This window comes from Poecilia reticulata, chromosome 3, assembly GCF_904066995.2.
Source record: "Poecilia reticulata chromosome 3, P_reticulata-male-v2, whole genome shotgun sequence".
Classification (NCBI taxonomy): domain Eukaryota; kingdom Metazoa; phylum Chordata; class Actinopteri; order Cyprinodontiformes; family Poeciliidae; genus Poecilia; species Poecilia reticulata.
In genome coordinates this window covers 24,462,159-24,487,193 of record NC_088832.1, presented here as the reverse complement: position 1 = coordinate 24,487,193, position 25,035 = coordinate 24,462,159, and the positions used below count along the sequence as shown (strand labels likewise).

General features: G+C 37.2%; 1 protein-coding gene and 2 long non-coding RNA genes across 4 annotated transcripts in view; 2 read left to right on the top strand and 1 right to left on the bottom strand.

Annotated features, from left to right (window-relative positions):
• Positions 1 to 25,035, top strand: part of esrrga (estrogen-related receptor gamma a) — a 145,088-nt gene that overhangs the window by 31,799 nt on the left and 88,254 nt on the right. The window contains exon 3 of the mRNA XM_081605312.1: positions 5,087 to 5,146. Within this exon, the coding sequence (XP_081461438.1) occupies positions 5,124 to 5,146 (23 nt within the window). The 5' untranslated portion in view covers positions 5,087 to 5,123. The remainder of the gene's footprint in view (positions 1 to 5,086; positions 5,147 to 25,035) is intronic.
• Positions 6,301 to 7,948, bottom strand: LOC145551134 (uncharacterized). The gene is made up of 3 exons (XR_014086951.1): positions 7,480 to 7,948; positions 6,876 to 6,990; positions 6,301 to 6,781 (listed from the first exon to the last, which is right to left on the bottom strand). It is a non-coding gene; the product is annotated as an uncharacterized LOC145551134 (long non-coding RNA).
• Positions 18,681 to 19,999, top strand: LOC145551133 (uncharacterized). Of its 2 annotated transcripts, none has more exons than XR_014086950.1 (3): positions 18,681 to 18,817; positions 19,310 to 19,424; positions 19,522 to 19,999. It is a non-coding gene; the product is annotated as an uncharacterized LOC145551133 (long non-coding RNA). The 2 variants fall into 2 exon arrangements; XR_014086949.1 differs by having other exon boundaries at positions 19,519 to 19,999.

Here is a 25,035-nt window from a genome sequence, read left to right as displayed (position 1 = left end):
TTTTCTCAGGCATCACTTCCAAACAGCTGTTGCTATGTAGATGACATGCAATGATTGTGTTGTACATTTGTGAAATGTACATCACATTTAAGAGGTCATTTGCTGTTGCAGTTCTTCAACAGTGACATTTGGAGATTATTTTTGGTTTTATCTGCCTTTAAATACTCCTCTTTATCAGGGATGTTAAGACAAGCATGGTTCTTTTTCCAGCCTTCTTGCAAGTAACTGAAAGAAAAGGGCATCTGTGTTTGGTCATAACTCAAAAATCTGATGAGTTTCTTTTTTTTTTTTAAGTGTGAACTGTAAAATTTTTGGTTGCATTTGTTTGAATTGTTTCCTAATTTTTCAAGGTCTACTTATACATCTTTACTCAGGATATTAATAAATGTGCCCAGCCTTGGGTGATAAACAAATACACTCGCAGAACTAAATGTTCCATCAAAGTACAAAAGGGTAGAAGAAGCGAGACAGAAAAGAAATGGAAAGAGGTCTGAGATCTAAAGGAGAGGAGAGCAGAACAATGACTTTAAGTCTTGACAAACACTTAACGGAGGCCTTTAGACTAACACTTTGGAGAAGACATGTCTGCCTGCATACCAATAGAAAATACTGTCATTCTCTATCTAAGTCAGAGCCTTTTGATGTTGTGTTCACACAGACAGAGAAAAGCGAGATGAAGGAGGGAACAGAAGTAGAGAGAGTGGGAGAAAAAGAGTTACAAAAACATGAACTTTAAACAAAAAGGATATAGCGTATGGAAGGGGAGAAAAAGGAAATTTAGGGGAAAAAAAGAGCTGAACCCTTAATTTCTTCTGCAATATGTCGTTCTTTATTTCATACATTCTTTGTGCTTTACTTTTTCCTTTTGCTGTATCTGTTCATGTCTCCAACAATATATAGATTACCACAGTCATAGTAATTATCAAGAGGAAAGAATAAAGGAAACAGGAAGGGGAGGACAGACAGTAGAGGTCAGGAAGATAAAATGAACAGAGACACTGGATGAAAAAGGTTAAGATGTATCATCCCAAAATTCAAAGAACAGTGATGGAAGAAAGTCAAAAACTGGATACTGAACACAACTTTAACAACAGAAACGGGGAACAAGCAAAGGGTTAATGCAAATGAGACTAATTTGTTACCAGAGGAAATAGTCAGAATAGATTAATTTAAATAAATCAGGAATAATTGAAGAAAATGACAGAAAATGGAGTCGTGAAAACAACAATCCCTAAAAGCAGACTAGCATTAAATGCTGACAGAATGAAGAATGGATTTGTTTCCCACAATAGTGTCTGTGACCAAGCTGGTGACCAATATGAGGAGGAGCTGACAGACTGTTGTGGGATGGTACAGTTCTCCAATGTGTGACAGACATCCCACCTTTAAGTGACTAGACATTTAAATTCCCACCGTCATGTTTCTTCAAGCTTCAATCCATCCATCCATCAGTACCATCCATCCATTGTCTTTACCCGCTTGTCTTTGTACAGTTGTGGGTCTGGACAGGTTTCCGCTTAATACATGGCAAAACAAAGACAAACAGGACAAATCACTCAGACTTCAATCATCCAGTCCAGTAATGACACCAAACAAGAAGAGACTGCATTAGTAAAGATAAACTGACAAGTCATGGGAGCCTCTGCTCTGCTGCTCAACACACAGAAGCATTTTCCATACAAATATGTCACCATGCAAAGGGAAATGGTTTCCAGCAGTGAACGATTTCTGCCAAGAAGCATTGTTGCAACAAAAACAGAACTGACCAAACACAAATGGTTTTATTATTTTTATTTGTACTATTAGAATTTGTATATTTTATTCCATTTTAATTCCTTAAACTGTCATGTGAATGCCCAAACGGTGCACACATCACCTTCCAAGGTGTACAAGCAATGGCAGGAGCAAACAGACAAATGCACCCAACGCACTTTTAAATGCAACACACATACACTCTCCTCTGCTTGTTGATAAGTGTGTTAGGAGGCAGGGAGAAATTATTAATTATCAGGCTAATGGGCACCAGGCTGAGTTCTGCTTCATTAGGCTCTAACTGTTTGTGAGAATCCTTGTTTGTGTGCTGCTTGTGTATCAGAGGACTGTGGGACCTCTGAGTAACACACAAACAATAAAGGGGGTGGGTGTCGGGGTAAGAGTTAGTTAACGGCACACATGCACTTATGCAAACACAGACATGCATAAAGATGACAGCCTGGCTTTACTGCAAGAATTATTATGTGGCAAATGGTCAACAGAGCTGTTTCAACATATTATCAAAGCCCTTTTGTTGACTATAAGACAAAAACATGCACAATGTCCCGTTTTTTAACATGTATTTTGTGTAATACTCTGATGCATCAATGTTGGTGTTAAAAGTTGAGTTAAGAGCCACATTTTCTAAAAGACAAACGCATGACGTTGAAATGTGAAGCAAATCTTGCTAACCACCGTTTGTGTTTCCTCGTACACTTTTAGCATTGTGTTCCCGTCCTGTGCTGAGTGGCTTTGCAGTTTGCTCTCATTCTGTTGCTCGGAGGGTTGCGCTGGCTACAGTACGATAAGTAAAACCAGCACTGACTTTAATCTGTCTCACTCCCACTAGAAAAGGCAGATAAGGACGGGGAAGTAACTAACGCAGAGGGGTGGGGGGTGAGACAATAAGGGAAGTCAAAGAAAAAAAGTGACATTGTTTTAATTATTTGCATCTTGATAGAATTCCAAAGTAATTTTAACAAACGTTTCAGGGAACACTTTGAAGGCACTGCGACGCTTAACTTTCCATTTTCTCAATTTTGTGCTACTTGGATTACGTCTGTTGTTTTAGTTTCTATCACATGCTCTCTGGTGTTGTCTTCTGAAAAAAAAGAAGGAAAAAAAGCCTCTTTTGAGAATGAAGCAGATTCTGAAGGTTCCTGTGAACATGTGCGTTTTTCTATAAATAGCCCCGATAGTAACATAAGCAGGGGCACAGGCTCAGTGGTTTTTCCCATTGATTAGATGACCAGCTAATGCACAATCATCCCAACCATTCATGCACATGTGGACACATACACACAAACTGCTGTTCTGAACTAATGAGTTGATCAAGACCCCCCCAGGAGCAACCAATCGCTTCTTTGCTCCAAAGAGGGCCGTTGGTTAAGGGAAAGACAAGAAGACAATGAAATAGAGATAAAAACAAACAAAGAGAAAGTTGAGTACAAAAATTACACTTAAAAAATTAGATGGAAAGACTGGGATATTGCAGAGGCATACCAAGCAGTATATGATTGAAAAAGAAAGTGAATATTTCCATAACCCATAATACTATAGGTGAATGTGAAAAACACTTAAATTTTTGTGTAAATGCACCTGTATGTGGTTAAGGCGTCCCTGAGGGGTGTCTTCTTGCTGTCGATATGTGTATCCCCATGTCTGGGTGTACGTGTGTGCTAGAATTACCCTGAATGCTTTAGCGATTGACTGCTTGGCTAATGGCAGTCTCTGTTTTCCTCTGATGGTCATTGACTAGGCCCTCTCATCAATATCTGTTTTTACAGCTATTCTAGAGGTGTGTGTGTGTGTGTGTGTGTGTGTGTGTGTGTGTGTGTGTGCGTGCGTGCGTGCGTGCGTGCGTGCGTGCGTGCGTGTGTGTGCGTGTGTGTGTGTGTGTGTGTGCGTGTGTGTGTGTGTGTCTGAGCATGTCTATGTGTGTGTTTATGCAGTAGTGATTATATTATGTGGCTGTGTATGCTATCTGTGAAACGCGTTCTCTCCACAATTTTCTTGAAGTGTTGTCTTATACACATTTTCAGGACATTAGTATCTTTTTATTGTACCATATTTGGGGATTTATTTGTCGATGAAAGAATGTAGTGTGTCTGCAAAAACATCCTAAGCTCTTTATACTTTTTTTATTTTTATATTTTTCAGCCTGTAGTCTAATTTTTTTTAATTACATTTTATTCTTTGTATATTATTTTAGCCTGGATGTAGAAAAATCTGGGGAAAAACAAAAGGAAAAACATATTCATCATCTCAAAGATCATCTCAAAGTTGGACAAGGTGTTTGCTTTGGTGTTGCTACATAATCAGACGCAAGGTGATCTCAACAATGAATATATTTCTTCTTTACAAGTTAAAACTATAATAAGAGAACTAACCGGTTTCCAGTTTTAAAAACAGAAACATTACTTCATAGGGTTTAAAATTAATTCTACCTTCTGTTCACTTTTAGATTTTATTTTCTACTTCCTCCTTTTTTCTGTTCTTCCTCTTTCTGCCACTCTCACCTGAGTTTGGGAAGGACTTTGTCCCACAGACACAGAGCAAGACTATCACCACTTCACCCAGGAGACCACTCATCTCTCACTTCTCCAACCTCCCTTCCTCCTTCTATGCATCCAGCTACCCATCCATCGATTGCCACTATTCTTGGACTTCTGTTATCCCTCTTCTGGTCAGGCTCGGGTTTCCCTTTCCACCACTCAGCTGTGTGTGAGAGCTAACCTCCATATATCTTTGCCTGTCACATTTGATTAAGATCAAATCTGCTCCAGAATAATTCATTATTTTATGCCATAAAATAAAACCTTTAAAAAAACTGATAACTTTTTTTATCTTGTTGAAACACCAAATGCACAGTTAACTAAACTCACATAGGAAATAGTTATTATTAAGTGACTCCGTTCTGTACATAATAATGGGAGCAGTTCTATTTCTGCCTAGTCACTAATAAATGGCTTAATTGACCATCTGTGCAAAGTGTTAAATTCTATGAAAGAAGCAGCTTGACCAATAGCTTGATTAGTCTGACAGGAGGCTAATTCATTCATTCATTAGATTAAATTAATTTATGGTCTAGTTTTATGAGCAACGGGGTTTTTTTTTTTAATGTTTTATTACATATATATCTTTAAAATAGGGCAAAAAGGATTAAGAACCTTAATGGCTTCCTTTTCATTTTCTTAATTTGGATTACATCTGATGCAACGACCCACACAATGATGATCTGTGTCACTGATCAAAATATTTCCCTCCTCACCTGTCCTAAAATATGTTGTTTTAACAGACCTGGTAAATATGTTTCCTCTTCCTCTGTTCGCAGGAGTTACACGAACACCGTGCGGCTGAGCAGACGTGGAATGTGGCTGTATGTGTATGAACAGTAAGTGTCGCTTTGAAGGTCTGAGTCCCTGGATCTAATTTTATGTCCTAAAAAAAGCCAAAATATTATTATTTACAGATGTAAACATTTTACACAACTAGAATGACCTTCACCTAAAAACATAGTAAAAACTGAAAGCATAACACAGCTCAAGAAAAGGTGATGGAACATTGGATGACCCTGTAGCAGAAAAAAAGGGATTATGAAATTAAATATTAATATTGAATACTAATATTTGCATAAATATTTTTAAGTATTTGTCCTATATAAAAATGAATAATGTTCTGCAACTTCTAACAAGCCGAAGCCCTTTTTTAATATGTTATAAACATAAACTTTACTGTAGTATTTAAATTGTAATTGCAAGATGGTGTATTGCAGATTTTAAGACGGTCGTCACTGTTATTTACCCAAACATGCACACTGCAAAAAGTCCCCTTTCAAAACAAGAAAAAAAGTACAAAAATAGGGTATAATTTCTTAAAATAAGAAAAATTATCTGCCAACAGAACAAGAAAATTTATCTTGTCAAGATTTTCTAAAACAAGAAAAATATCTAACCAAGATAAACCTACAATATCTTAAAATTAGTGTATATTTACTTAAACAAGCCAATTTTACTTATACGAGTAAGATATATTATCTTATTTTAAGAAAAATTATCTCAAGTAAAGAAAATGTTACTTGACACTGAATTTCTTGAAATAGCGTAAAATTTTCTTATTTTAAGGAAAATGTTCTATGTATTAAGAAAATAAATCTCATATTTTCTATTTGTATTAGTAAAATTGGCTTGTTTTAAGTACAAATACACTAATTTTAAGATATTTGTAGGTTTATCTTGGTTAGATATTTTTTCTTGTTTTGGAAAATCTTGACAAGATAAATTTTCTTGTTCTGTTGGCAGATAATTTTTCTTATTTTAAGAAAATTATACCCTATTTTTGTACTTTTTTTTCTTGTTTTTGAAAGGGGACTTTTTGCAGTGATATACCTAAATCTAGTTTATTTTTATTGTTGCATAGGATTAAAATATATATTTTGTCACAGCTTTACTCAAGGTTCTTATGCTAAGACAAAAATCCAAAAATTTATCCTGTGAATACTGGAACAAGAGATGTTATTGGCTTGCTGAAATGAAGACATGAGTTCAATTACTTTTAACATCTTTATTACGTTTAAGTTTCACATAAACACAATAAAACATGACTACTGGTCAAAATTTAAAGTCTGGATGGGCATCTGATTCTGAAACAATCCTGTAAAATGACAGAACAATGACGATCTGACACATCAGCCGCACTAAGAGTCAAGCAAACCAAATTGTCCAAAGCAAAAAAAAATCTTGGGATTAGATGTCAACAATAGGAGCTTCCTCCGCAATGAACTTCTTCCAATCAGCAATAGCCTTTTATATGTGGAAGTCTTGCCTCAGTTACGGACGGCGTTCTCAAGACATCCGTCAGCAGCACAGAGAGGAGTGGCCACACACACGGATGCTGAAAGGTGTAGCAGCTGTGATGTTCTCCTTTCAGAAGATCAGGGCAGGCATGGTTCCAATGGCCAGTAGAAAGTTGGTTTCACGATCACCACAGAGCTGAAAAGTGATCTTGTTTGAAGTTGTTGGGTCATCTGCTAATTGGAGCACAGACAGAAAAACAATCACAAAACAAACCACGTTTTAGGGACTAATCAGTGTAATGATGAATCAGTATCATAAATTTCTTACCTCAAGAATGTGAAGGACGCCGTCACTTGCAATTCCCAAAGTTTCTTGTAGATGGTGCAATACGTGATTGGAGATGTGTCTGGCATAGGCTTCACCATGGCAACAGTTTGGTTTACTTGAAAAATAAAACAAGTCTTATTTTAGTTCATGTGCTCAATTACAATATTACATGAATGCAAGATGGCAAGAAAGTCATTTTAATTAAATCAAACTAGGACTACTTAAATTCACCAATTAAAAATAGTGTTTAAAATATCCTGGTAACAGTGTGGAATATCTAACCTTTTTGACTCATTGCATTTAAGTTTTTAAATTACAGCACATAAAACACCCTCAGTGAGTGAAATACTAGGCGGAATTGCCCTTTAACCATTTCCCGAATCAGAAGCTATATGAGAAGCCACCTTAGCTATGTTAAAAAACGGAAGCTACCAAGAACTCGTGTCGATATTATTTTTAAGCCACAGCCATTGTGGTTAATAACTGTTCAAAGCTCATATTCACAAGAGCGGCTCGTTAACCCGCGGATGAAAATTGGCAAATCACGACATGCTAACTAGCTTCAGTTAGCTTATCTTAGAAAGACAGACAACTTTAAACTTACCTCTGAGTACAGCAGCTGTAGGGCCTATACACGTAAAAAAGTCCTCCATCTTCATTCATGTCCAACCGAGATTAGAGAATTTGCCAAAAGAAAATCTTATAAAAGTACAGTAGATAAAAGCGTAGTTAGGCTGTTACAACTGAATTAACCGTTAATCAGGGCAGTTAAATGATCTCTGGCGTTGCCGTTAGTGATGTGCGGATTGATACTGAAATATCGATTCTTCCGATACCAGAACTTAATTCTTTAAAATCTATTGTCAGATCCAAGGATCAATACTTTCAACACTTTAGTAATTTGAGATAATGTAGATTAACTACAGTACGTTAGAAAGTAACTAAATTATTGAGATCTTGCCTAAATGAAACGTTGTTAATGGGAACTACTTTTTCTTCCGCTTGGTAAGTATGTAATGTGTAAGGACGTAATGCCCATGCGCAGCGTGCTGCTGACTCTACCTCACTCAGAAATGAACATGTTGACAGATTATAAAAAAGTGACATGGAGCTATTTCAGCTGTCATTTTATAGTAGTTTTAATAATTAAACAAGGATGTATTTAGTGGGTTATTACTTTACTAATTTTCTTTTTTTTAGTTTGCAACTCGATTTTCACATGTTTTGTATATTTCAGCTGAATTAAAATAGTTTATAGTAAACGAGATTGTTGTCTCAATGTACTTCTGAGTTTAAAATGAGTGCATCAGAGTACATTGTGTTCTTTTTATGAAGCCAAGATATGGATTACATTTATTTTTTATTTAATTAAGAAACAAATTAATTGTCTTTTGCACAAAGTATGGGATCTGTATTGCCAATACCAGCTTAAATTTTACTCGGTATTGGATCGGAAAGAAAATCTGTTGTATTGAACATTAATACTATCTCACTGACATTTTGGGCGCTTTCCTATTTGGATTGTATGATGTCATAATTAAATCAAACAAGGACTACTTGTTATTGTTAGTTTGAACAATAAAATATTGTTCAAACTAATATTAATAACTTATAAAGTAAAAATTTGAAATATAAACCAAAAGTTAAAATATTTATCATGACATTGAGCTAATCAATATTGTTGATTCTAATCTCATTGTGTGGAATACCAGCCATTTCAAATCACACATCAATAGAAATTTCATGACATGTCAGTAAGAGCTCCCACATCTTGCATCAAGAAGATCAGATTAAGGTCCGTAGCAGATGGAAACATGCCAAGAATTATCTTGATATATAAACTGATATTGTCTCTGAAATTGTTGTGTTAAATGTCAACCGTTTAAATATTAAATTATAATTTCCAGTACACTCTGCCAACTTATACAAGAGTATAAGTTCATGGGGTTTTTATTTTTCATTGTCAATAACACAAAGGATTCCATTTGGACATAGTCTTTTTTAATTATCTGAAGACATTTCATTAAGTATGTGATTTCGCTTTATGTGCTTGAAATAAGAAATTTTTACTTATATAAAATAAGTTCTAGACTTGAAGTTTGGTTGGTAAATATTGATATTCTAGATTCTAGCACATATTTACTCATAATAAGTAATATTTTCTTAATATTAAGCTTTTATATCTTACTGAGATAATTAAGTACAAAAACACTTACAATAAGAAAAATATTCTTACATAAATCCCTCTTGGTGAGAAAAATTATCTTGTCAGAAAGAAAACAAGAAAAATCTCCTTAATTTAAGATATTTAATCTTACTAAGATTTCAGTTTTTGCAGTGCAGGCTTAAATGAAAATACTCTAGTTAAACAAATGGAGTTCCACCCTGGACATGTAACAGCTTCTTTATGGGCCAAAATGTAGATAAAAAAAACACACAAAAAAACATGCTAAAGTCTATTTGGAAAACCCAAATACACTTTGGGTTTATTTGGGTTGCCAGAAAACATCAGATGTGTTGGAGAAAAACTAAATTCAAAAACGTCTTTTTAAATAAATTCACTCCATTATGGTATGAAAACTGTTTACCAAACGGCTCCAGCTGAGACTTGGGGAACTTTTCAATGTGAGGCAGTGGTGCTTACATCTCCCCCAATATGACACTTTGACCTCTGAGAATAAATTTTCCGTTAAGTGTAAGTTTTATTTGCTAATAGATAAAGGAAAAAAATTGTTAAAATGGAAATGTGTTGTGATTAATGTTTTAAAATATGCTTCACTCTATGATTCTGGGACAAACATGCCATCATTTAACAACTATGAAGTAAAACCTAAAAAAAGGACATTAATGTTTTAATATTCTGTGTCATTGGATGAAGTCCTCTGTGCCTGTATTAATGTTCATGTCTTTATTCGAGCACTAGATTGAATGCACTTCCACATACCTCTATGGAAATGAAGTCACACACACACACACACACACACACACACACACACACACACACACACACACACACACACACACATAGTGGGACAATCAGGTCATTCCAAGGTAAAAGGACTTAGATATAGTGAAATATTCATACTTTAAGGGTACTCTGTGTGTGCGTACTTGCAGTGTGAGTTGGTGTGACTGTGTATGTGTGTCGAGCTCATGACTGCTACAAGCAGTTCTCTTTAATTGAGGTCCTGACGCCTCAAGCAAAAGGAGAAGGATAGAACCTGCACTGTGGTAGGTCCGTGTGTGTTAAACTAACACAACAATACTGACCTGAAAAAAAAAACGTGCTAATCAAATCTGGATATCAGTGGTGACTTTAGCAGTTGGTGGGGGTTTCTGCTGATTATTAGTGTTGTATAAATATTGTACATTATTTATATTTCACATTTCTGACCCCTACGAGGTTTTTCCAAAAGGTTTCATTGGCTATGCAAACCAGTTTGAAACTTATGTCCTTCATCTCAAGTTTTTAGGCTTTGTGTGTGCACGTGTGTGTGTGTGCGTGTATGGGTAAGTGTGTATCTGACTTTTATTTTTGCAAAAAAAGAGTTTCTTTCTGGTTAACATTTATAGCTGGCTGAGCAGGTTTGTCTGCACCTCTGTTCCTATTTCCTGCAGTACGTTATATAGTAAAAATGCATGAATAAGTTGCAGTCTCATTGCTTATTTTGCCATGTGTGTTGTCACATTGAAAGCCATGTCTTACATAGAAAAACTGAATGTATTTTGTACAGCATGAAGTCCTGCTATGTCAGTAAAATGGCACATCCCCACTTTGTACAACGTGTGCATACTGAGATCAGGAGGTAAAATGTGCTCACTGTGTCCTAATGTGTCAGGACCAGGTATGTTACTTTATCTTTGATGTCACTGTCTTGTTTTATTTTATTTTTTTTCTACACTTAGATAAAAGTTCAATCCCCACTCAGTCTGTTGAGTGTCCTCAACTGTCCTCAACTCAAAGTATTAGTAGCTGAAATAATCAGAAAATAGGTCAGGGTGACTTTTTTTAGCATCCTGAGATGAGTGAGTCTTCATGATTCCAGACCTAGCATCAGCAAAGGGTAGATGTACTTTTGGCTCATTGCTGCAGACTAGCACTTTTGCTGACATTGTTTTAGTAATGCGTATGTTTAGTGTTACTAAACTCAGACTCATGCTGCAGAAAGGTTCTGCATGTCCAAAGAAATCAGTTGTGCATGGTGATTAAACCCCTTAAACTGGTTTAAGGGGTGTTTGCAAAATTGTCAAATGAGTGAGAAGGTGATGCGAGGATGTTTAAAGCTCTGTATTTTTGATGCAGTGGTGCAGGGGTAACGCCTGCGACCCATATTCAGAGGCCATAGTCCTCCATGTAGCCGTTACGGATTCAAGTCCCGACTCACTGGCCTTTACTTCATGTCATTCCTCTGTCTTATAATAGATAAAGAATGGTAAATTACTTCTAAAAAATGCAAAGCATGCAGTAAAGTGGCATCTTTAAAATGAAAGCTCTTAATTTATGAAACGCCACCTCGGCTTATTTCTCTGCTTAAATCTCTTCATCTTGTCTGCTGCATGTTGTTTGGGAAGGACTGTCAACAAGACGAGAGGTTCTCTTTGTAAAATGAGAAAAGTGGAAGGTGCAGGGATATCCCAGTCTTATATCAAGTATCTGATCAGCGTCTCAATCAAGGCATTTTTGATTGAGGATATCGGAGCCACTGATTACACCTCAGCTCCATTTCCAGCCGTGCCGTAATGTCTGTAATGTGAGCATCTTGGGAGGCAGTCGTGGCAAAGCTTCATTGAAGACAATCATGCAGAATAAACATCCACACTTCATCCTAAGATGAGTTCTTTCGGGCTAATTCTCAGAAACAACAAACACGATTTAAATGAGTCCCTTTGAAGGAGAGAAATGGGTAAAATGGCTTTTGTGAGTGATTGAATTAGTTACGCTGCTCTTATCCACCAGGCGTCCTAAACACTCAAGTTGCAGATGTTTAGCTTTCACAGAACTTCATGACAAGCTGCTGAGCTAATCCATTCATTTGAATTAACTCTGTTGAACATTCATATTATATGTGTAAAGCATTGAAAACGATGTGCCAAAAAACCCGGATGAATGAAACAAATGTTTATGTGTGGTTGGCACTAAGTGTTTGATATTTTGCAGTCGCAGTAATCCTAAACTCCTGATGGTAAGACAGGAAGTGGTGCATCTGAAGGATGTGGCCATTAGTTTTATGTGCTATGAATGGCATTGTTGACACTTAGCTTGTTGGACCCTGCTGAAAAATATTTTATTATTTATCAATTATTTCTCAGTTGCATCACAGTATTTCACAGGTGTTGCATAAAATGCTGTTCATAGGTTGAAAAGGACTGAAATTTAGCCTCAAGAGAAACAGATGTTAAAATGATCAAACTAAGAATAAACCGATTTTAATAAATGGGTTGATGATATTTATGTCACACAGGTTTGAGGTTGAGCGGACAGCAGGCCCTGTGGAAGGTATTAGCTTGGTGTAACACTGATACGCTGACTTTCTTGCTGTCTAATTGTCTAGACGAACATCTTTCTTCTGTATGAAAATATTACCAACTAAGTTGCTGTTTTGGCAGAGTGGCATAAAAACTAAGAGACATTTTGGTGCTCGGCTCTCAGCAACTATACAGGAATACCAAGATTTGAGGCAGAAGCGGTGCGTTCCCCTCCCTCCCGACGCTCCACCCACCTTCTTCTAATCCCCTAAAAGCACTTAGGAGATTGGCGCTCTCCGCCTGCCTCTGCCTGCTCATCTACCCTGTTGGTCGCCACAGCAGCTGATTGGAAGAGTTGCGGCTCCTAATTGGATCATGAGGGTGTGAGGCAGGCGACAGCAACCACATTATGGGAAGCTGACTTTGTGCAGAGTAACCCTGCCAGGATGACCCTTTCCACGAGTATGCAGGTGTGTGTGTGTGTGTGTGTGTTTATACTGGTTGACCCCAATGTGACTAAGAGCCTCCGTTTATCAAGGTATGCTGGCTGAGGCAGCGGGAGAGGGTAGACTGATGAACAACAGAATAGAAAAACTGAGTAAACTAAGTAACAATAAAAAAAGAAATGAGAGAAGAAAATTAGCTAAAGAGGCGAGCAGAGAATCAGAGCAGCTGAGCTTTGATTTTCCTTTTTTTTTTTTTTTTCTTTTTTTTTTTACAAACTTTTAACTTCCTTTGTAACCGCAGGGGGCAGGGTAGGATTGATGACATGATGCAGTGAATTAATCCTCCTGAATCTTGTGTTTGTGCATTGTGTGTGTGCGCGTGTGTGTGAGAGTGTCGGTATCTTTCACTTTGGTGCAAAGTGACTGTGTTGTCCGTTACGGTGTAAACTGATAGCGTCACTGCTCTTTGCCGCATTATGTGGAGCGTGGATCTGTACATTCAGTTTCCTTACTGCAATCTATATCACACCATCATGAACACTTGATCCCACTGAACTAGCGGGCACAACAGCAAGGACTATTTCTAATCGTTTTGGCTCGAAACCTTGACGTTATCCTACATGCATGCACGTTATTCTGTTTGTAAGACAGGAAAGTAAGGATTTAGGTAACTTAAAAATCCATAATTTGTTCCAATAAATAAAGAAAAAGTAGTTTGAGTGATCAGTTATTTTGATGGCAAAGGGAGAAGTGTCATTGATTTATCATCTATTATTTTTCATTAATATAACTGGGCTACAAAATAACTTTAGAGATGAAAAAAAAAATCCCAAGCAGAATTTATTCTTAAATTATGATGATCAGACTAGATTTTAAAACAATATTCAAAATAGACAAGTTTGAGCATTGTCTTTCTCATCCAACTAATGGGAACTCACTGGATGTTGAATTTGAGTTTGATAGCTTTGACTTCATTACATATCACCGTAGGTACGTAGTTCCTTGGAAAAGTATTACCTTGAACTTTTCACATTTTGACATGTGAAACTTTGATGTTTCACTGGAGTTTTATATAACAGATCAAAGAAAAGTGGTGCATAACTATGAGGTGGAACTAAAAGTATTTGTGATTTTCAACATATTTTTTGAAGAAGGGAAAAAAATCAGTGTGATGTGCATATTTACTTACCTTCTTTTATCATGATCCCCTAATCCAATGCAACAAAAATTCCTTCAGAAGTCGCCTAATTAGTAAACAGCGTCCATCTATTACGTAATATAATCTCAGCACAAACACAGCTGTTCTGTGGATGCCTCAGAGCTTTATGGGAAACATCAGTGCACTACCGGAACACACACCACGAAACACAGCAGCTAGGACAGGGACACACCAAACAGCACTCCAAAGTTCGGCCATCTCAACTAGTATTATTTGATCTCTCATTTGGAAATGTAAAGAGCAGGGCACAACCACAAACCTGCCAAGACATGGCCATCCACTGACAGACCTGGTGAGGTGAACATTAATCAGTGGAGCAGACAAGAGACTCATGGCGACTCAGAAAGAGCTGCAGAGATCCACAAGTGGAGCGTCTGTCGACAGGGCAGCAATTACTAATGTAGTCTTCAACTCTTAAGCACTGTGAGTCTGATCTTTAAGAGGTTTTAGTGAAGCAACGTCACCTAAATCTTATGTAAATACTTAGTTTCCTGTCTTTTCTTCGGCAAATTCAGAGGAGCTGAATACATATCCACATTACACATTTAAGATTTTTGTCAAAAATATTCACCATACGCCTTTTTACTTCTACTTCACAACTATGTACTTTTTGTTGCTCAGTCGCATCAAATACCAATGTGTTTTGTACGTAACAGAACAAAACCCTCATAGGGAGTAAAGCTTTTGCAAGGTAATGAAAAGAGTGTGTGTGTGTGTGTGTGTGTGTGTGGCCTTGTATTTGGTACATGCAAGGCCTAGTTTTCTAACAAATATTACTTTGTGTGGACCTACTGTACCCTCTTGGGCCCAAAGCAGTGCTGCTTCACATGTCCTGAAAGCACATAGCTCCAGTTAGTGACAATGGGCATGTAATGGTTAGGTTTTGGCTAAGTGATAGGGTTAGGCTACAGAAATGAATGAAAAATGAATGGAAGTCAATACAAAGTCCCCGTGAAGATATAAAGACATGCTATGTGTGTGTGCGCGTGCGTGCGTGCGTGCGTGTGTGTGTGTGTGGGCGTGTGGGGCGGGGGTGTGTGCGTGTGTGTGTGCGTGTGCATGGTGTGTGTGTGCGTGCATGCAGTGTGTCAAGTGCGACAGTACAGCAGGGGCGTCTGATCCCTCCACCTTTTAAGAACATCAGAGGGTGTGAAAAGCACTGATTGCCCTAACCGCTCTCATTGGGACTCAAACCCCCGGCTTAGTTGTGCTTCAGCGAGTTTGAAGAGACAAGACAGAGCGAGCGAGATGTGTGCACTCGTGAGTGAGAGAGTGAAGATGAGGTAGAGGGAAACGAGAGAGACAGCGGGACAGAAGAGAGAGGTTTGGAAGGAATTAGTCATGAGAAGTAGAGGAGGCACAGACAGGAAATCAAAGTTAGCACGGGAAGCACGGAGTAAACTAACAAACTGGAGTAGGACGAGTCTGACGACGACAGAAACGGCAGAAGGCCGATGGTTTAGGAAAAAGATGAGATGGAATTAGTGAACAAAGTGAAGGCAAGATTGTGGGAGGGACAATTAATAACCAATCGCTTTGTTATATTTGTTATTCATCTTTAGATAATATGTTCAAGTTAAAAAGACACCAAAAATGTAGACCAATCTATAAATGATTTTTATAGAAAGCCAAAATAAATTATTAATCATATGCTTTCACTTCTAAATGATAGTTATTGTACATCAAAATAAAAGCATTTTCACTGCTACTTTTCCGGTGTAGTAAGTACAAAGGATGGTTTGTTCCCATGAAACAATATAATACTGATCATTTATGAACTTCTTTGGAAGAATGCTTCTTTAGAAATGTGAACTGCGGACGCTGACAACAACAGTCTTTTCCAGCGTCCCATCAGATTGTTTGTTGAAGCTAAAATTAACCCTCAGTGGGCCAAGAGAAGCGGCTTTGTCATCATTCGCTGTACTGGGAACACAATGTAAATGTAGAAGTTCATTAAAATCCATTGAAACATACAGTCCCAGCCCTAATAAATTCGGAATTTCCTTAATAACTGAAGGTAATACAGTTACCTGATTGTGTTAAAAATACATACACAATACTGAATGGACTGAGAAAGAGGGAGATTCCTCTCTTTCATCTCTCTTTTTCTGCAAACTTGATGAATTATGTTTTTTTTTTTTTTTACTAAAACCATACTTTTGGAGTTAAACCAATTTAATACACTAACAACTTCCATTGTATGAACTTTAAGGTGTTTCACAATGGCCTTAAATAATGACCCTAACTAAAACAAAATGCTTGATACGAAGCCTAATGGAGAAAGAAGAAACTCACTCACACACACACACACACACACACACACACACACACACACACACACACACACACACACATACTACACACATTAGGGTGGGGGTCAGGTGTGGGGTTAGGCTGTGAGGGTCTCTAATAGGCTCCCTTGACACATGAGGTGTCAACAGTGGAGACAGAGATGTCAACACACTCACACGTGGAAACGCTAAAAAAACCAACACACTCAGCCAGACACGCCCAACTGTCCAGATCTAATTCACTCAGTAAAGATGTTGAACAAATAACGAAAAATGAATAGTGCTCACATTAAATACCTAACTATTTTTGTTTTGCAGTTTCGTTCTAGTTTGAACAGTTTCACACTTGCCTTGACTCTTTCTCCTCTCCTACCTGAAAGCAGGACAGATTATCTTCATAATGCTCCACACATATTTCGTTATCTTTTTTTTGTTGTTGTTGTTTATCTTGTGCCGGCTTGTGTTGGACCATTCCTCATAAGAACTATGTTTTCTCTCTGTGTGGCATATAACATGTGAAATGATATGTCCAGCGTGTGCACTCGTTGGCCAGCATATGTTTGAGTGAGTGCATTTGTGCGTGCGTGTCGTTATGGATTGCCACATTGTGGACCTGACAGGATCATAATTACAAGCAGTGATGAAATCTACCAAGTGTTTTCTCCCTGCATGGCTGCGTGTGTGTGTGTGTGTGTGTAATATTTGTCATCCATGGCAGCACGCTCCCTGTTAGCACACGGCAACCATGATCACACTTCCATCTTCCCGCTAATAGGACCATGAGACAGATGGATAGATACACTGCAAAAACTGAAATCTTAGTAAGATTAAATATCTTAAATTAAGGAGATTTTTCTTGTTTTCTTTCTGACAAGATAATTTTTCTCACCAAGAGGGATTTATGTAAGAATATTTTTCTTATTTTAAGTGTTTTTGTACTTAATTATCTCAGTAAGATATAAAAGCTTAATGTTAAGAAAATATTACTTATTATGAGTAAATATGTGCTAGAATCTAGAATATCAATATTTACCAATCAAACTTCAAGTCTAGAACTTATTTTATATAAGTAAAAATTTCTTATTTCAAGCACAGAAAGCGAAATCACATACTTAATTAAATGTATTCAGATAATTAAAACAGACTATGTCCAAATGGAATCCTTTGTGTTATTGTCAATGAAAAATAAAAAAAAACCCATGAACTTATATTCTTGTATAAGTTGGCAGAGTGTACTGGAAATTATAATTTAATATTTAAACGATTGACATTTAACACAACAATTTCAGAAACAATATCAGTTTATATATCAAGATAATTCTTGGCATGTTTCCATCAGCTAAGGACCTTCTTAATTTGATCTTCTTGATGCAAGATGTGGGACCTCTTACTGACATGTCATGAAATTTCTATTGATGTGTGATTTGAAATGGCTGGTATTCCACACAATGAGATTAGAATCAACAATATTGATTAGCTCAATGTCATGATAAATATTTTAACTTTTGGTTTATATTTCAAATTCTTACTTTATAAGTTACTAATATTAGTTTGAACAATATTTTATTCATCATGTTTGTAACCCCTTTTATGACATCATACAATCCACATGGGAAAGCGCCCAAAATGTCAGTGAGATAGTATTAATGTTCGATACAACAGATTTTCTTTCCGATCCAATACCGAGTAAAATTTAAGGTGGTATTGGCAATACAGATCCCATACTTTGTGCAAAAGACAATTAATTTGTTTCTTAATTAAATAAAAAATAAATGTAATCCATATCTTGGCTTCATAAAAAGAACACAATGTACTCTGATGCACTCATTTTAAACTCAGAAGTACATTGAGAACAATCTCGTTTACTATAAGCTATTTTAATTCAGCAGAAATATACAAAACATATGAAAATGGAGTTGCAAACTAAAAAAAAGAAAATTAGTAAAGTAATAACCCTACTAAACACATCCTTGTTTAATTATTAAAACTACTATAAAATGACAGCTGAAATGGCTCCATGTCACTTTTTAATAATCTGTCAACATGTCCATTTCTGAGTGAGTGAGAGTCAGCAGCACGCTGCGCTTGGGCATTACGTCCTTACACATTACATACTCACCAGGCGGAAGAAAAAGTAGTTCCCATTAACAACGTTTCATTTCGGCAAGATCTCAATAATTTAGTTACTTTCTAACTTGCTCTTGTTAATCTACATTATCTCAAATTACTAAAGTGTTGAAAGTATTGATCCTTGGATCTGACAATAGATTTTAAAGAATTAAGTTCTGGTATCGGAAGAATCGATATTTCAGTATCAATCCGCACATCACTAACGGCAACGCCAGAGATCATTTAACTGCCCTGATTAACGGTCAATTCAGTTGTAAAAGCCTAACTAAGCTTTTATCTACTGTACTTTTATAAGATTTTCTTTTGGCAAATTCTCTAATCTCGGTTGGACATGAATGAAGATGGAGGACTTTTTTACGTGTATAGACCCTACAGCTGCTGTACTGAGAGGTAAGTTTAAAGTTGTCTGTCTTTCTAAGATAAGCTAACTGAAGCTAGTTAGCATGTCGTGATATGCCAATTTTCATCCGCGGTTAAAGAGCCGCTCTTGTGAATATGAGCTTTGAACAGTTATTAACCACAATAGCTGTGGCTTAAAAATATCGACACGAGTTCTTGGTAGCTTCCGTTTTTTAACATAGCTAAGGTGGCTTCTCATTCGTAGCTTCTGATTCGGGAAATGGTTAAAGGGCAATTCCGCCTAGTATTTCACTAACTGAGGGTGTTTGATGTGCTGTAATTTAAAAACTTAAATGCAATGAGTCTAAAAGCCTAGGTTAGATATTCCACACTGTTACCAGGATATTTTAAACACTATTTTTGATTTGTGAATTTAAGTAGTCCTAGTTTGATTTAATTAAAATAACTTTCTTGCCATCTTGAATTCATGTAATATTGTAATTGAGCACATAAACTAAAATAAGACTTATTTTATTTTTCAAGTAAACCAAACTGTTGCCATGGTGAAGCCTATGCCAGACACATCTCCAATCACGTATTGCACCATCTACAAGAAACTTTGGGAATTGCAAGTGACGGCATCCTTCACATTCTTGAGGTAAGAAATTTATGATACTGATTCATCATTACACTGATTAGTCCCTAAAACGTGGTTTGTTTTGTGATTGTTTTTCTGTCTGTGCTCCAATTAGCAGATGACCCAACAACTTCAAACAAGATCACTTTTCAGCTCTGTGGTGATCCTGAAACCAACTTTCTACTGGCCATTGGAACCATGCCTGCCCTGATCTTCTGAAAGGAGGACATCATAGCTACTACACCTTTCAGCATCCGTGTGTGTGGCCACTCCTCTCTGTGCTGCTGACAGACGTCTTGAGAACGCCGTCCGTAACTGAGGCAAGACTTCCACATATAAAAGGCTATGGCTTATTGGAAGAAGTTCATTGCGGGGGAAGCTCCTATTGTTGACATCTAATCCCAAGATTTTTTTTTGCTTTGGACAATTTGGTTTGCTTGACTCTTAGTGCAGCAGATGTGTCAGATCTTCATTGTTCTGTCATTTTACAGGATTGTTTCAGAATCAGATGCCCATCCAGACTTTAAATTCTGACCAGTAGTCATGTTTTATTGTGTTTATGTGAAACTTAAACGTAATAAAGATGTTAAAAGTAATTGAACTTATGTCTTCATTTCAGCAAGCCAATAACATCTCTTGTTCCAGTATTCACAGGATCAATTTTTGGATTTTTGTCTTAGCATAAGAACCTTGAGTAAGGCTATGATAAAATATATATTTTAATCCTATGCAACAATAAAAATAAACTAGATTTGGGTATACACTGCAAAAAGTCCCCTTTCAAAACAAGAAAAAAAAGTACAAAAATAGGGTATAATTTTCTTAAAATAAGAAAAATTATCTGCCAACAGAACAAGAAAATTTATCTTGTCAAGATTTTCCAAAACAAGAAAAAATATCTAACCAAGATAAACCTACAAATATCTTAAAATTAGTGTATTTGTACTTAAAACAAGCCAATTTTACTAATACAAATAGAATATATGAGATTTATTTTCTTAATACATAGAACATTTTTCTTAAAATAAGAAAATTTTACGCTATTTTAAGAAATTCAGTGTCAAGTAACATTTTCTTTACTTGAGATAATTTTTCTTAAAATAAGATAATATATCTTACTCGTATAAGTAAAATTGGCTTGTTTTAAGTAAAAATACACTAATTTTAAGATATTGTAGGTTTATCTTGGTAAGATATTTTTTCTTGTTTTAGAAATCTTGACAAGATAAATTTTCTTGTTCTGTTGGCAGATAATTTTTCTTATTTTAAGAAATTATACCCTATTTTTGTACTTTTTTTCTTGTTTTTGAAAGGGGACTTTTGCAGTGTAGATAGATAGATAGATAGATAGATAGATAGATAGATAGATAGATCAACTGTTACTGCTCTTATTTGGTGTCACGCATCGCAGTGAGTGTCACACTCTGACCCATTCACCACATAAAGGCATTTTCCCCTCTTTCTTTGGCCTGTGATCCAGCCGTACCTGCCTATAGTAAAATCACAGGGAGGGGGAAACGGTCTGGAGGTGTCGGGGAGAAAGAAGATGGAGGAAAGATGAGAGGAGTCAAGAGAGAGAGGGAGAGAGATGGGAGGCGCTCAATTTGCCATCACGGGTGCAACGGGGCAGAAAGTATCTAAGAAAGTGGATGAGTATCCTTGTGTTTGTGTGCATGCATGGGAGAGGGGGAGAAACAAAAAGAGAGAGCGAACGTTGGTGTGTGTGCGTGTGTGTCTAACAAGGGAGAAAAGACAACTCATTTGAATGTCAGATACAGGGAAGCGTGGCGTGCAGGGCAGGAGGAATGAGGCGAGGAGGGATGAGAAGAATGAATATGGATTACTGGGATGAAGATTCTATTATTTTCTGCCCGTCTCTCTGATCTCTTTGTCGCAGTGCTATAGGCCTGCGTGCGTGTCTGCGTGTGTGTGTGTGTGTGTGCGTGTGCGTGTGTGTGTGTGTGTGTGTGTGTGTGTGTGTGTGTGTGCGTGTGTGTGTGTGTGTGTGTGTGTGTGTGTGTGCGTGCGTGTGTGTGTGTGTGTGTGAGAGAGAGAGGGTGTGAAGGTGTTTGTATGCGTTAAAAGTATGCTAGGAAAAGTACAGGTTTGCAACAGGAAAACCATATTTGCTTATGTGATGCCCATATGTTTCTGAATCAGTCCCTGTGTGTGTGAAAATGTTTGACATCCAAAGTTACTTTCAGCGTCTGTTTTATGATTAAGAGAGCTACAGAGTATTTTCAAAAATGTGCTTTTCAGAACTTTTAGATAACAAGACGACAATCATAATTACATTTTAGGTAACTTATAAACATATCTATAAGCACACAGGTATGTTGTGTATTGTAATAATTACCAGTATAGTTATTTTTAATAAGAGTATGTTACATTTATTAAGTAAATGTCAGTACTGAGCACAAATTATCTACGTTTTGATTTCTTTTGTTCAAGCTCATCAGATTGGACTGGGAAAGGTTTAAAACCTCCATTTTCAAGTCCTACTACAAATTAAATATTGGTCTAGGCCATTCTAACACATCTAACATTTAATGTTCTAAAGCATTACATTATTCCTATGGCTGTATGTTTAGGTTTGTTTTCCAGATGGTGGGTCAATATTACCCTCCAACTAACTCAGATCTTGTGCAGTGTTGAGCAGGTTTTCTTCTAGGGTTGCCCTGGATTTAGTGCCATTCCTTTTTACCTAAACGTGATAAACTCTCTAGACCTTGTTGAACAAAATAAAAATCATAGCCATAACATAAAGCTGCTAAGAATTTGAAAATAAATTGGATTAAACTTCACCAGTTTCAAGTCAATTAGGAGGATCAAAATCATATCTGCATTTATAAAATTGTGTTTTTTATACACTGGCTTCAGTTGCATAGCATAACCTAATCAATTATATTTCCTGTATTTGCCACTAAAAGCAACTCCTCATATGATCTTTTTATTGCTGTGGCAGACATTTATTTTGGTCAAGTGTGTTTTTACTTTAGTCCTTTGTTAATTATGACATCTTCCTTTGTAACATTTGCACCATAACTCCAGTGTATTTTGCTCATTCTGCCCCCACTCTTCACATTACGTTACCTGCTCTTTCTTTCTCTGTACCTCTCTTCGGTTGAGTGGTGAGCAGACTGAGGAAGAGAGAAAAAGATGTGAGTCTCAGCCAATTTGTCTTGACACATAGAGATGCTCAGGTGGGAGAGAGGTGTCAAACAAGTAAGAGAGGGTGAAACAAGTTTGTAACTCGGTGAGAGCTGATATAAGGAAAGAACGATGAATGAAGGAGACTAGAGAGCGGGAGAAGCAAGGAAAGGAGGACAGAGCTTATTGAATTTACAGGCAGATTTTTGTGTGGAGGAAGTTTGGGATAAGTCCAAAATTAAAATTTTTTTAATGTTGCACACTTACCAATATCTGCAATAGATAAACTCACACAGGATGTATGGTTTACACCCAGACCTGTCTCGGGTGTACTCTGCCTCTCATCCACTTATTATTGAGAATTGGCACTTTTGCTGTTTTCTGGGAGTTTGTTCCAGATTAGAAGAGCCTAAATACTGAATGCTGCCTCCCCGTGTTTGATTCTGGTTCTGGGGACACAGAATAGACTTGAGTCAGGAGATCTGAGTGGTCTGGGAGATTGACACAATGACAACCGGTCTTTAATGTATTTTGGTGCCAAGTCATTCAGTGCATTCAGTGATTAATAAACTAACAAAAGCATTTTAAAGTCTACTTGCTGAGTTCAATCTGAGTTTGCATCAGATTGATATGTACTGGTAGTTAGTCAGACCTAACAAGCAAACGGGAAGAGAAGAGAGTAAAAATCTGGAAAAAAAACAAGGACTGAATCATCCAGGAGAAGGAGAGGCAGAGTTTATTCCCGGGGTGTGCCCCTTGTGTTAGTGGCATGTTCCCCTTGTGTCGCAACAAGAGAGGGAGCAGGATTGACGGAGGGTAAGGTGTCTAATCTTTGAGGGTAAGAGAGCGTAGACTCCTCAGGGCTTGTCGTGCTCAACACCTTGTTAACCAGAAATCTCTCTTTCTATCTCAATTTCTATCTGTCTTTCCTCTTTGCTTTCTCCTCTACAGCTCTTTCTACCACTCTGTCCATCCATGTAGATGAACAGGCAGAAAGATTCAGACACCATTGCTGATGTCTACCTTTGACACATTGTTTCCAGGTGATCTAGTTATCTGTTGAGCTGTCTGTCTGTGTAATGGTGTGTGAATGTTTTTCCCTTTCAATTATTTGTTGGAAATGTGTGTATTTAACTGATGTCAGTGTATCGTCAGGCCAAGAAAATGCCTGTCTAGTTAATTGGACTTAAGCATAGGGTAACACAGTGTGGCAAGAAACCATTCTACTCACACACATGATGGGATGTGCATTGTGGCTTCACAGCCACAATATACTGTAGCTGTGACAATTTAGTAATGTTGGTGCATTTCATGGGTAGGTGAAGAAGAGCAGTTTGTCACTCAGGATGGCTTTGATCACTCAATTGAATTAATGTAAATTAATGAGAGGAATGATGATTTTTTTGTGTAAAGTGCTTTGAAGTTCTCAGACTTGATAAAGTGCTATAAAGCCATTGGCCAAATTTTGTGTAATGCACAAAGAAAATGATCCTTTAAATTTGAATTCAGTTTAAAATATGACTGATATATTTTTGCAAGCATGAGTGTTATCAAAGCTGCTTACCCTGTCATCATGCCTTCATTTAGCTAGCCCATTAGTAATGTTTGTGTTAAATCTGTGGTTTTAGACTTATAAATCTTTACCACTTGGGAACTACTGCTTTGGAGAATCCTAAATGACTATTTGAGCTATTCTTTTTTGCATGTGTATAATCATAGAGAAATTAGCTTATAGCAACAAATTAGTCTTCCGATTTTTTTTTTTTTTGTATACTAATTTGTTCTCGAACGGCCGAATCAGTAAAGTGCAATGGGTCCAGCTTATGAGCCATTTTGTGGAAACAGCTCTACAAGAAGGCATCAGTGTGGGACAACAGGGTATTATGCTGCTTAGTGCTGAGCTCTGAGGTTTCAGGATGCTGTAAAACAATGTGAGAAGCACTTTCTACACATTCAGACACTGCTATAATGAGAAAATACTCTTAATCCAGCTCGCACATACACACACAACAACACACGCAAAGGCGTATTTCTGCTGCCGAGTCGTTTCTTGGTGAAAGCATATTGCGAGAGAAGCAGTTTAAGGACGGGCAATTATAGTTTTGGACAACGTCATTGATTTAAACTCCTGATTAGAAGAAAGGTGACAGAGGTGGTACACACAATAGCGAGTGTTGGAGCGGGGTGACGATGGGGGAAAATCACATAATACACACACGCACACACACACGCGTATGCAGAGCCTCAGTCTTTCCGTCAGTCTTGGGAATGCCTCAGTATGGCAGGGGTCCCCCCCTCGTTGCTGCTTTCATGTTCCTCACTCTGTCTCCCCCTTTCTCTGTCTCGACACACCTGACTGAAATATTGATGTCTCCCAAGCGCTGCTGTTCATGCCTAAGTGGTTGTTTTTGTTTCAAAGAACGGGTGACTGTTTCACACATCCAGACAATTACAGACACAGAGCCATGCAGTCAAGAACAGA